This window comes from Perca fluviatilis, chromosome 13, assembly GCF_010015445.1.
Source record: "Perca fluviatilis chromosome 13, GENO_Pfluv_1.0, whole genome shotgun sequence".
Classification (NCBI taxonomy): domain Eukaryota; kingdom Metazoa; phylum Chordata; class Actinopteri; order Perciformes; family Percidae; genus Perca; species Perca fluviatilis.
Genome location: NC_053124.1, coordinates 1779901 through 1793335, shown reverse-complemented (window position 1 = coordinate 1793335; position 13435 = coordinate 1779901). Strand labels below are relative to the sequence as shown.

The 13435-nt window shown below is 40.3% G+C and overlaps 1 protein-coding gene across 1 annotated transcript in view; it reads right to left on the bottom strand.

The window, feature by feature from the left end:
* Window positions 1–13435, bottom strand: part of phf14 (PHD finger protein 14) — a 131251-nt gene that overhangs the window by 30589 nt on the left and 87227 nt on the right. The window contains 1 exon segment of the mRNA XM_039819814.1: window positions 11013–11130. Within this exon segment, the coding sequence (XP_039675748.1) occupies window positions 11013–11130 (118 nt within the window).

The window sequence follows — 13435 nt, the reverse complement described above, 5'->3', positions numbered from 1 at the left end:
CGCAGCTAGCTAGCTACACTGTCGCCATAACTAAATTATATTTACAGTTTGAATTTCGTCACGCCACTTATACAACATCATTCCCCAATGTCTTATAAAGCTAACCGTTGTGTCCGATTTGATTTTAAGGCATTTTTATGAACGCGAGGCGTCTTTGTAGGACCAGCAGCTGCTTGCTATATGTCCCATTCATTACAATGGGGAAATACGGCAGCTAGCTAGCTACACTATTGCCATAACTAAATTATATTTACAGTTTGAATTTCGATACGCCACGTAACATACCTCAATGCCAATCTTATAAAGCTAACCGTTGTGTCCGATTTGATTTTAAGGCATTTTTATGAACGTGAGGCGTCTTTGTAGGACCAGCAGCTGCTTGCAATATGTCCCATTCATTACAATGGGGAAATACCGCGCTAGCTAGCTACACTGTCGCCATAACTAAATTATATTTACAGTTTGAATTTCGTCACGCCACTTATACAACATCATTCCCCAATGTCTTATAAAGCTAACCGTTGTGTCCGATTTGATTTTAAGGCATTTTTATGAACGTGAGGCGTCTTTGTAGGACCAGCAGCTGCTTGCTATATGTCCATCTCATTACAATGGGGAAATACCGCAGCTAGCTAGCTACACTGTCGCCATAACTAAATTATATTTACAGTTTGAATTTCGTCATGCCACTTATATAACATCATTCCCCAATGTCTTATAAAGCTAACCGTTGTGTCCGGATTTGATTTTAAGGCATTTTTATGAGAACGCAAGGCGTCTTTGTAGGACGAGCAGCTGCTTGCTATAGTCCCATTCATTACAATGGGAAAATATCGCAGCTTGCTCACTTTCGCATAACTAAAGTATATTTACAGTTTGAATTTCGCCACGGCATGAATATTACAGGTTCCTCAAGGTCTTACAAAGCTTAGCTAACACTTGTCCGATTCCGGATATCAATTGAATGTATTTTTGTGAATGTCAGAGTTAGGAGGAGGCGAGCTAGCTCTCATTGATGAACTCCATCACACGCGGCTCTATCAATGAGAGTCGCGGACAAGAGGCGTTTATTTCCCGATTGTTTGTTTAAATAACTCAACACACATACCCATTATAAGATTAACTGGAACCTGCGCGCGCGGTAAAAGATTGCGGCAACAAGCTCGCTGACACTGCGGTCAGGGCGCGATGTAGCAACCCAGGCAGCACCAACACCGGCACTAAACTCCGACACACAGTCGGAGAAAATTTGCAATTAGCCATCCTTTTCGTAAAGCGGCCCATATTTGAGCTTTATATGGTTGATTTCTCGCAAAAAGTTTCAGAAGTGAATTTTGTAATGGAATAGCAGAGATCTGCGTGACCTAGCTAGATTCAGAAGACTACCTGATCTCAGGTACAGTTGTGTAGCCTATGTAAATGTTGGGGCGAATGTTTCTCTTAAGGTTCCGGATTTTGAGATGCTTGGCGTAAGCAACTCGCACTGTTTGGATTCGCCCGTTTTCAGTGGCAGTTTCAAAATATGAGATTTTCATAGTAAAGGGGTGTCAGTGGGACTTTGAGCTTCTATGTATGTCCTATTTACCCACCGAACTGTCGTTATTCAACTATGACAGGGTAAAATCGGTTTTGCATTCTATCACCCCTTTAATACTATCATAAGTGTAGCATGGAGACTGTACCATTATCCTTCTTTTCAGTGTTTCTCGTGATTCAATAAAAAAGCTGACTAGATTGACCGAAATATTCTTCTTTAAAATCATGTATTTATTTTGAAGTTGTTTATAATCAAGCCACAAAAATACCTTAAAACATAATGACTTATTTTGAAAAAGTGTCCCCTTATAAAAGAAATACAATACTTTTGTACAGTTGTTAAATTAGCTGATCATAATGTAAATTAGTGAGCCACTGGCAGAGATGGGAAGTAACGAAGTACAAATACTTCGTTACTGTACTTAAGTAGATTTTTCGGATATTTCTACTTTACTTTACTATTTTTTGTTGTGGCGACTTTTTACTTTTACTCCTTACATTTTAACACGAATATCGGTACTTTCTACTCCTTACATTTTAAAAATTGGCTCGTTACTTTAGTTTTGTACAAGAGGTCGTAATGCCGGAGAATAGCGGACACGCGCCACACTGCGAGCGGGGCGTGCGCCACACAGAAAAAAAAGAAAAAAGAGAGACTGCTGTCCGGAGGATAATCAGTTGAGATCGTGTGTGCCCTTGGAGAACTGTGAGTCGTTATAACTTTGTTGTCAGTTAATGTAAGCCTGTTGTTGTATTGGTCTATAGTTCCTGCACAGTTAAAGTAGGTTAGCTAGTGATTTAGTTGTTTGTGTACTTCACCTGTTAGCATAGGCGCGGAAGTGGGTGCTGGGCGGCGGCACCTGCGTTGGCGGCAGCACCCTTGTTGGCAAAACGCGATCAAGCCCGTATAATCAATGGGCATTAATCATTATGGTGATAATTATCCAATCAGAATAAAATAAAAGTTGTTTAATGTAATGATTGGGAGAAGGCCGCATGCACTGTGTAGATTGGCTAAAGATAAAGGTGGGTGGGCATAGAGCAGGTTGTTTACATCGCACTGAATCAAGATCGTTTTTTAAGAACGAGTTGAGATTGAAAGAGTGGAATTAATTTGTAACTGATCCCCGGTCAGATTGGGTTGTATCAGCGAGTGAAAGTGTGGAAAAGGGAGAGAAAGCGGCTGCTATAAAAAATGTCCCGCGAATAAATAGCTTTTAAAAAGAGAGCTGGGATGACGAAGAGGAGGATGTCGGGGGTAGCCAACGTTAGCTTGGAAGAATCGCGCCGTCTCTACCAGCTACAATCTGCCACAGCTAACGGTAGCTAACGTTAACTTCAGCGAAGTTGTTGTGGAAAAAGACAAAGGTAATGGCCCCTCAGGTACCATCATCTCTGAAGACCCTGCACTACGGGGACCGATTACAGAGACCGTCCGGGAGGAAGTTATACCCAGAGGGATATCAGCCTTTCAGAATCGGGCGGCTAAATGTCCAGCATCTCGGAGGGGGGACGAGGCTGGCGGTAGAAAGACCCGCTCTCTCACTAACGAGGCACTGACCCGACACCTTCACAACGGTGAAACGGTACCACGGGAGTGGATTCTATATTCACTGTCCACCGGAGACATTTGTTGCGTTGCCTGTAAAGTTCTACCAACACACAGCAGCGCATCTGTAGTAGGGTTTAGCGAGCTGCTGAGGGAGCTGGACTTTGAGGATTTGATCTGCGACTTTGCAAAGAAAAAGACAAGAAATTAGAACTTCTAAAGGTAAGAGCTATTATGCTATCTGTAAATTGAGTAGGTTAATATAATCTGTTGTGACCGTGTGACCAGATAATGTACATATTTAGTTTTGTTTATTGAAAAGCCATGCATATCAGACGTATTGCATCATAATTTTGTGATGCTGCTATAGGCCTGTGTGAGACTTAGTGGTCAAGTGCAGTAGCCTATATGTTGGCTTTTGCAGTTTGTGAAGTAGCAGCTGACTAAGTGACTGTTATTTAACAACCTTCACTCAGCTGTGTTGTGTGATGGCATTGTTGTATCTTCAGTCAATCACGTTTCAGAATTACTATTGTGCTTTCTGCTTGGGTGATTTATAGTGAATACTATATCGCCATAGTCTTGGCCAGCTTACAACGCTCGTATGATTTAATTAATTGTAACACTGTCTTGTGATGTGTGGTCAGATGGCAGTACTTGGTTTATTGAACTGGAAAGGCATACTTGAGCCTGCTCAGCTGGACTAGTCATTCATTTTTTATTATTTTTTATTCGATAGTGACAGTGGATAGACAGGAACGGGGAGAGAGAAAGGGAAATACACGCAGCAAAGGGCCGCAGGTCGGATTTAAACCGGGCCGCTGCAAAGGAATCTTTGTCACCAGTAGTGATTGGCATGTGATTTAGTGCCTATATATTTCGCTGTGCAGTACATAGCAGTATGTAGCCTACTTCATGGAGGGTGGTGGGTGGGAGGGCAGAGGTAGAGGTAGAGTTGTTCTCCGCACGGCCACCCCCCACCACCACCACCACCCCCCAGCCACCCCCTGCTGGAAATGACTTCCCGCGCCTCTGCCTGTTAGCTAGGTTTCGACGTCCTACGCAACGTCATTCCCAAGCATCAAAAAGAGAAGTTGTCTCTGTCCGTGTTTACAGACACACCGTAGGGGCAGAGTTTTGGAAACCAGCATCAGCTTTAAATACAGTCCTAATCTAGTCCTCACTAGCAAGTTTCAAATAATTTCACTGGAGTTACCGTTATTATTTTTTACGTATCAATACCGAATTCAATCTAATTGGATGGGAATATACTGTAGGATACGGCTTGCGTAACGCACCACTACAAGACGACTTCGACAGATTCGGCCGCATTCTGCATTCATTTGCGGTAAATAATTGCAGCATGATGGTGGTAACGTTAGCACTAGTAGTATGGACGGCGATCGATAGAAAATGAAGAAAACAGAGATCCCAGAGATTAGGCAGACAAGCAGCAAGACATTCCCAATCATCCCTGGCCTTATCTGAGAGAGATGTTTGAGATAGGCTAGGCATCAAGTATGACTCCTGGCCAATGTGCTGTGTAACTCTAAAAGTATGGGGAACTTCTTAATTAATCTATGTTTAGTAATTCATATTGTATCCTTTATTTTCTTTCTATATTTGAGCACACACACATGCATGTAGATTCCTTTAAATGTTAAGGGGACAATTAAAAAAGAGAAACTGGATCTGTATCTGTAATCTGGATCTCACAGAATCACAATTGAATTCATATCTTGCTACTCAGTCAGAATCTTATTAAGCTGGAGTCCCAGTCTCTGTCACAATAATCATATATGTGATGTTTGGCAGACATCCATTTAAAATGTAGACAATGGCATATAAAGAGCCTGGTTTTTATGTCCACTGAAGTTTCTCATCTTGCACTCTAGCTAGTAATGTGTGGGGTCCAGGTAGCTTTGCATAGAAAGTGGTTGTCATTCGCAAGGCTACTTTTACTTTTATACTTTAAGTACATTTCAAAGCCTGTACTTTGTTACTTTTACTTAAGTAAAGAAGTTAAATCAGTACTTCTACTTTTACCAGAGTATTTTTTAACACAAGTATCTGTACTTCTACTTAAGTACGGGAAGTGAGTACTTTTGCCATCTCTGGCCACTGGTAAAGCTCATCTGCTAACCCTGACAGCCACACACCTCCAAAAATATGAACTAAGCTCAACACACTTACCTGAGACTCTCCACCTGACTGTCCCTGGTCTCCCTGTTCCTCAGTTCTTTCTGTCTCCTTTGCCTGTAACATAGTGACGTTAGTATTTCCATAAGCACCCATTCTTATAAAGATGTTACCAAATTGTCTTGATATGAGGACTTATTGTACTTACTCAGCGTTTTGGTGTAGGCTACTGAAAAAGGATCTTATGTCTGTTATTCTTTTCTCTGTCATTTTATCTAGACAACAACACAAATCTTAAGCTAACGTCAGATGTGTGAATATGAGTTAGGTTCATAGATTCACCACGCGGTCATATTATAATTCTAAAATGATCTTGCGTCCTCCACATAAATATTAGGTTATGTCTGGGACAGAGGATATATACTTAACTGATCAGCCACTTAATTTCATATTGAGCAAAAAACAACTGTAGATCTCCAAAATTAACCCTAATATAAGTTCACACATAACATACGTAAGGCTTATCACCGTGGTAACGTTAGTTTTAGTGGGTGCATTTCTATCCAACAAGCTAGGTAACGTTACACTATATTACACTAACATAGCGAACTTTTTTGTCATGACTAATTCATTAATTACTCAGCATCATTTCTATATGAGAAAAGAATAACTTAATCTGATGTTTAATGTGAATAAGACAGCTTTGAACCGTCTACTTACTACATTCCTGTCACTACCGATGTGACTGTCACCGTGAGTGTAGCGCAGATCCTAAAGCATGCAGTGGACCAAACCACTCTGAGGCAAGGGAGGGGGGACTCAAAATGTTTCTAAACTTAAAAAGCACTTTTGTATTGTTTTACTGCTTACACAGATATTTAAGTGTACATCATTATGTTATATACAATACTCAGCATTGTTTTAATGATATTTCTAGGGGGGACAACCCTTAGATGGGGGGGAGTCGTGACCCCTGGGAATTACGCCCTTGTCTACAACGTCGGCAACACGTGTTTAACCCTTTAAGTTTCATATCTTAAGTTTGTATTTTTATTAGGGCTGTCAAACGATAAAAACATTTTTAATCGCGATTAATTGCTGAATTTCTATAATTAATTGCGATTAATCACATGTTTTATCACATGATTAAAATTCTATTATTTTGCATTTCAGAACTGTTTTTAAGTACATATTAAGAATGGAAAGCAATTCTTACCAGTGTATATTGATTGGGAATCAAATGAATGCTAAGAAAGTTACTTTATGAACTTGACTTTAAGATTTGTATTGGTTTATTATTTATTTACTGTAAAAAAACAAAAAGAAGGGTACTAAACAACAGTCAGCAACTTGTTTATTGTTAAGGCCATGGTCAAAATTAAAGATTTAATAATAATAATGTAATAACTATAACATTAACTTATTTCACCGGTAAATTGCTGTTGAACGACAAAAACAACCACCAGATGGGAAAAAGGTATTTTACAATTACTGTGAATGCACCACGAGGCTACCTGTTTTAAGTGAACGCACCGTCTGTGTAGTTTAATTCCGACAACGGCAGCTGCTGTGCTGCAGAGCAGACTGTTAGGTCCCGCTGTTGGAATCCTCTACAGTGAAATCCAGTCACACTTTACATCGTTTAATGTTAGCTGTCAGCATTTAAATCCTGTTTAATCCAGCTGCTAGCTAAAGGTAGGCTAACGTTACCTACTGTCAGGTGTAGTGTAAAGTCAGGCACCGAAATTTTCGTTCTTATTTGGTCTCGTTACTACCGTTTAGGTCGGCACGTTTCGGTACCCAACCCTACTTACCAGAGTCAACATAGTGTGCAGTAACTTCTAAATAATTTTCATAACTCACTGATGTCCAGTGATCACCGGTTGATGAGACCGCGTTTGCACTTTGGTTTCAATAACCGGTCGGCAAGTAGCACTCTCCAAAACAGTGCTTTATTGCCTGAGCCCACTAGCATCAACCTGAGTCACGTTAACTGGACTATGCTTAGCTCATAGCTAGTAACACTAGCATCAACCTGAGTCATGTTAACTGGACTATGCTTAGCTCGTAGCTGGTAGCACTAGCATCAACCTGAGTCACGTTAAATGGACTATGCTTAGCTCGTAGCTGGTAGCACTAGCATCAACATGAGTCATGTTAACTGGACTATGCTTAGCTCGTAGCTGGTAGCACTAGCATCAACCTGAGTCACGTTAACTGGACTTTGCTTAGCTCGTAGCTGGTAGCACTAGCATCAACCTGAGTCACGTTAACTGGTTTATGCTTAGCTCGTAGCTGGTAGCACCAGCATCAACCTGAGTCACGTTAACTGGACTATGCTTAGCTCGTAGCTGGTAGCACCAGCATCAACCTGAGTCACGTTAAATGGACTATGCTTAGCTCGTAGCTGGTAGCTCAAGCTTGACGTGCTTCGGTGATATTTTAATTTGGCTTTACACAATGTGCCTATGGCTTTCGACTTGTCTACGAGCTGTCCGGGAGTTTTGGAAAATAAAAAGCGCCATTCAGAATTGTGTTGCTGCTGCATTTCTCCATCATGGCTGCAGCCTGCAGCAGGAGGATGTGTTAGGAGGAAGTATGGCTGCTTGATGATAAGTAACGGTGCTGCAAAGGGTCAAAATAGTAGCCTGTTAGGCACGACGTGAAGCAGAGTGAAGTGAAAATAAATTAATAAATGGCGGCATGCGATTAAAAAAAATTAACGCGTTATGCTCGGGCCTTAATCGCAACGCGATTAACGGGTTAATGTTGACAGCCCTAATTTTTATACATTTTATTCATCAGAACTAATATTTTGAAGTTTATTTTTAAAATGCAGTTTATTTTTAAAATGCAATATCATATTATTTTAGTGAGGACTCATAAATAACTACAAATAACTAATGTTTGGGAAATCTGTTTAAGTTTTGTTACACATTTCTGGATTATTCATTTTTGTAATATATATCGGCCAATCTATCAGAATATTGGATTTTTAAATCACAGAATATTTGTATTGATATTGGCCTTAAAAATCCTGTCGGTCGTCTCTGGTCTTTATCATATTGGTGCATTCAAGGATTAACCACTAATTATTTTTGCCTTGAGGACAGAATAACTTGATCTGTTGGGGAAAAAAAGAAATGCTAGGACCACTATTAACTGGAACCAAATCAGATGACGGTATTAAAAAGTGACTGTACATATAGCTTATTAACTGAATTAAGTGAATTCTGTGTTATGACAAAAATCCAGTGAATTCCAATCATCAACAGAAACTGATAAAAGCATATAAGTTCATCAAGATCCCTGCAGCTGCAGGGCTCGTTTCTTCTCTACAGAACTGTGCTGAGGTCCATTAGAAGTTAGGGTGGAATCCCTGTGGACTGGAACTAACCCTAAACCACTTTATGGATACAAGAAGACAGATGTTCTCATCTGATGCTGGAACATGCTGCCTGGACTGATGCTCATATTAGCACAGATCAGGCCACCAGGTCAGCTAAAGTTAGGGCAAATTCATTAGTTGAATATGCTACTTAATATATCATGTATTTGTGTATTTGTGTGTGGATACTGAATGTCAAATAAAAAACATATTTGGCACAAAGATTGTACATTCATGTAAAAAACATACTAAAAGACTTTGTCATGGGAACCACTTGACATTTAAAGAGAGCTTTAACCTTTTGGTTTTCTTGATAATTGAATGTTTTGTTCCTATGATTCAGCTTTGATGCAGCGTTTATAATTCACTTGTCCTTGCCAGCATCAATCAGTGGCCATTTTCTACATAGATGTGGCCGAGCAGGACATTTTTTAAATGAAAAATTTAATCCTGCTTTTAAGGATCTACTTTTGATTATCGATTTTGATTATCAATTTTCACATAATCACAGTAAGTGAAAAGACCTATGCAGTTACCAGGCAAATGTCCAGTGCTAGCTTTGGGCTTCTCAGAAATGAAAAGTGTGGAAGCAGGAGTCAGATGGAATTTAACGGTCGTGATCAAACACAACACAAACAAATGTGTTACATTTATTTCCCTCGTAATATTTTGAAACCTGCACTGTTAACAACCACAACCTTTTTCTCTGCTTTTTGCTGCACTGCTACAGGTTTCTTTTGTACTACCACTGTGGAAAGCAAAAGCATGAAACCATCATTGAGTGTACATGTGCTAGGTAAAGTTATAATATGTAGGAAGTAGGGCTTCCCTGAGCAAGGCACCTCTTAAGGCACCGAACCTTCTAGCTACTACATTTGGGGATATTTCAGTGCCCAGAAGTCCTGGTCGTTGCCCGGTCAGGCTCCTAGATAATGTTATCTTCTGCCATCTTCTGAATTTACAGCTAAAAAAAAGGAGCAAATAGTTGAACATTCATATTAAACAGCCAAATCCGATTTGACGGACACAAGTTTGAGTTGGGTACAGCCCTAGTAGAAAGTATCACACACACATACAGAGTTGGCCCATCCTCCCTGGCTCAACAGCCAGCGAGTGAGAGAAAGAGAAAGACAGAGAGAGAGAGAGAGAGAGAGAGAGAGAGAGAGAGAGAGAGAGAGAGAGAGAGAGAGAGAGAGCAGCCGCTTAACAAAGCAGTGATCAGAAAAATAAAACGATTGTTTTATGGTGGTTATGTTCTAGATGCAAATAAACACACACACACACACACACACACACACACACACACACCTCCACAGGAAGGTGCCACATAGAAAGATTTTGTGTGAATGCAAAGCTTCATCCTGTTTGTGTGTGTGTGTGTGTGTGTGTGTGTGTGTGTGTGTGTGTGTGTGTGTGTGTGTCGGCTAAACTTATGTGTTGGTATGAGACGCCGAGGGGCAAACAGCGGTTGAGGAATGAGAACACAGTTATTGGCTGGGGGTTACACACCCACATGGGGCCCAAACGCTCTTTGCTAAGGCTATAAAAGGCTATAAAAGACTAATAATATAAAGATAATAAATAATCATAAAGACTAATCCAGGCACAGGGCAGGGTCTCTGCAGATACAGACACCACCACACACTTCTAGTGGGTCATAAGTGATGATTGAGCGGGATTACTTTTGTATTAGTCTACACATGTTTTTTTTTTCATAGTAAAATACTGTATATTATACAATACAACCATAAGATACAAACAACACAAGGACCAATCATCAAAACATTGCTTCAAGGCACCAAAGGTGATCAACAGGGTACCTTTAACAAGTAAAACTCCATTTATTACATAATGTTTTCAGAGATGTTTCAACATAAATTCTGGTCCCACAGTGACATTTTGGAGTTTTCTTAGTTTGAATGGAAAATGAAAGTATCCTTCCTTTAAATTGTATGCCCCTCAATTGGTACTGTTTGACTAACGCACTATATTTAATGTTAGTTCAGCTAATATAAAAGGAGCTATACACTCTTTGTGTCTGTAGCTATAGCTAAGTAGATAATTTAGGCAATTTATATTACAACAAGGCTGGGAATGTGGATGACCATCTTGGAATAACAAACTGTTAGTGCCCATCCACACAAATATTGCACCAATCAAATGACAGTACCAACATTGTCAGTTGGTATCAGAAAGACCCCGCCAGCAAAGGGGGCGCTATCCCTGCAGAATGTAAAACACTATTTTAATTTTTTTTGGTAATAAATAATAATAACACAAAAAGAAAAACCAGTACACACATATCTTAGCAAAATACTCTCATGATGTGATGTCAAAGCATGTAAGCCGTACCCCAACTGAACACCCCCCCCCGCCGTTGCACACATAGTACACACTCACCTTGGAGGAGGATGTATCACACTCCTGGCAGATCCAGCCGTATCCCGTCTGCTTGGGGGATTTCTTCAGCGGGGGGTCCAGACACCCGAAGTGATAGCAGAGCCGGCACTCATCACACCTGAGGCGCAGACAGGAAGGGCACGTGTTACACCTCACATAAATAAAGCCCCCCTGTCTTCCTACAATGATGAGGCCAGCTTAGGGGCTATGATGGATGATGACAAGGCAGCTAGTTGTCAGTCATGAGACTTTGTTAATGCATTCCAACGCCCCGCTAATCACTCCACTCCCTTGACCTTACACAGCCATTGACTGTCCAATGGTTCATATGAGCGGCCAGATAAATACAGGCCCTGTTAGTGTCAGATAACGTCTTCTAAAGCTGCACTGACTCCGTGTCCTCAGGTGAAGTAACAAGGCTCAGACAACAAAGAGGACACGCGTAGAAACGTGAAAGGAAATATGCCCGCAGAAGATGACCATGGCCAATGCGTTGATTCAGAACAGGGGTCGGCAACCTTAGGCACAGGTAGCTCAAACAATGGCACACTAGCAATACGTGTGTAAGAGAGGTTTTTTGGAAAATAAAATCAAAAGGAGCACAGCTGTTTTATTTTTTTACTTTTCAGCCATCCCGCCCTACTCTGCCTCTGATTGGCTAGTACTCACAGAATGCGGCGCAAAGGGAACATTAACACTGCCTGAGCAGGCTCAGTAGATGATGGCAGGCTTAATGCAGATATGGCACACTGATAGACCTTTTTCACAGCAGACATGTTGACATGTCATAGTAGGAAAAGCACAGGTGTATTCAAAACCATTAATGATGGCTGCATTCCACTTAGTAGAGACCCTGATATTAAACCATTACTGATGGCTGCATTCCACTTAGCAGAGGTCCTGGTATTGTGCATGCTGACTCACTGAAATATCTTACGGGGACACTTGATGGAACTGAGCCATCGTTAAGGTTATCAATTTCAGCTGTGCTTTTCCTACTATGACAAGTCAACATGTCTGCGGTGAAAAAAGGTCCATTAACAAGAACATTTTAAAATGGCACTTCATATGAAAAAGGTTGCCGACCCCTGATTTAGAATATAAAAACACTGACAGATAAGTCCATATGCCATTCATCTTTTTAATGGGTAAACATATTTGCTGTTACTCACATAATATGAGTATGAGTGTGGAACTGACTGACCAATCACAGGCTAGAGCAACACTGCAAGCAGCCAATCATTCATCATTCACAGCAGAAATAATCAGCAGCCTCTTCTGTCTCACAGTGTCTGAAGTAAACTCATTTCTATAAAAAGATTTTTGATCCAAAATGCATTTATTAAAGGAATAGTATTTCTGAACCATGCTTAAATGCTTTCATTGCAATATGAGTTGAGAAGAACTATGGTCTCCTGTCTGTGTGTTAAGTACAGTACTGGAATCAGGATGTGGCTGGCCTAGCTTAGCATAAAGACTGGAAACAGCTAGCTTGGCTCCATGCAAATTTCAAACCCCTCCACCAACACCTCCAAAGCTCCCTGATTAACACATTGTATCTTGTTTAACTCATCGTTTTAGCGGGAATTGTGGCCTGGAGCTATCTCTCATTTGCTCATAATTCAGCGAGCACAGGTTTTGGTCTCTGTGCAGGTATGATGGTACTAAATTCCTACAGTCACTGCACCCAATATTGGCCTGAGGATGGCGCTAGATGAGAAGTCAGAGGATCATCAAAGTAATTACAATTCATCCTGAGAGGATTGTGAATGTCTGAACCAAATTTCATGGCAATCTATCCAATAGTTGATAAAATACACCTATTATACACCTATGGATTACCATAGGTGTATAATTTCATCAAAAGTAAATTTATGTTATTTATGTAAGAGGTGCTTTTTTTCCACCGTGTCATGGCAGGATATTTTTTTTTTGCATTGCAAGTCCACAGTGGATTAATATATCATATATATTGGATTTTAACATTACCTGTACTTTATTTTAAAGTGGATCTTTATTTTCTGAGGGAAGAGCTGCTTGTCCTGCTACTTCTTTTCTTTATCAGCATAGCGTGAAATAGGGCTGCACAACATTGTTTTTTTTGTGATAAATTTTTTTTTTTATTAGCACCTTCAGACATACAAAACAATCTCAACAATATGTGACAGATAACGTCAGATGGCGCACAGAACAAAGAAACACAAATTGAACAAGAATAAAGACCCTCACCCACCAGCGCTGAGCTATCATTTTCTTGGTTGCAGTTGAGCCAGCTAGCCAAATCTTACTCTGTTTCTTGAGCAGGTGTAATTTAGAGTCATCATTAAGTAACAAAACAATTGGGTCAGTAGGAATTTGACATCCTATCACATCAGATATTATTGATATTGTTTTATTCCAAAACTCATGCACCTGTTCACACT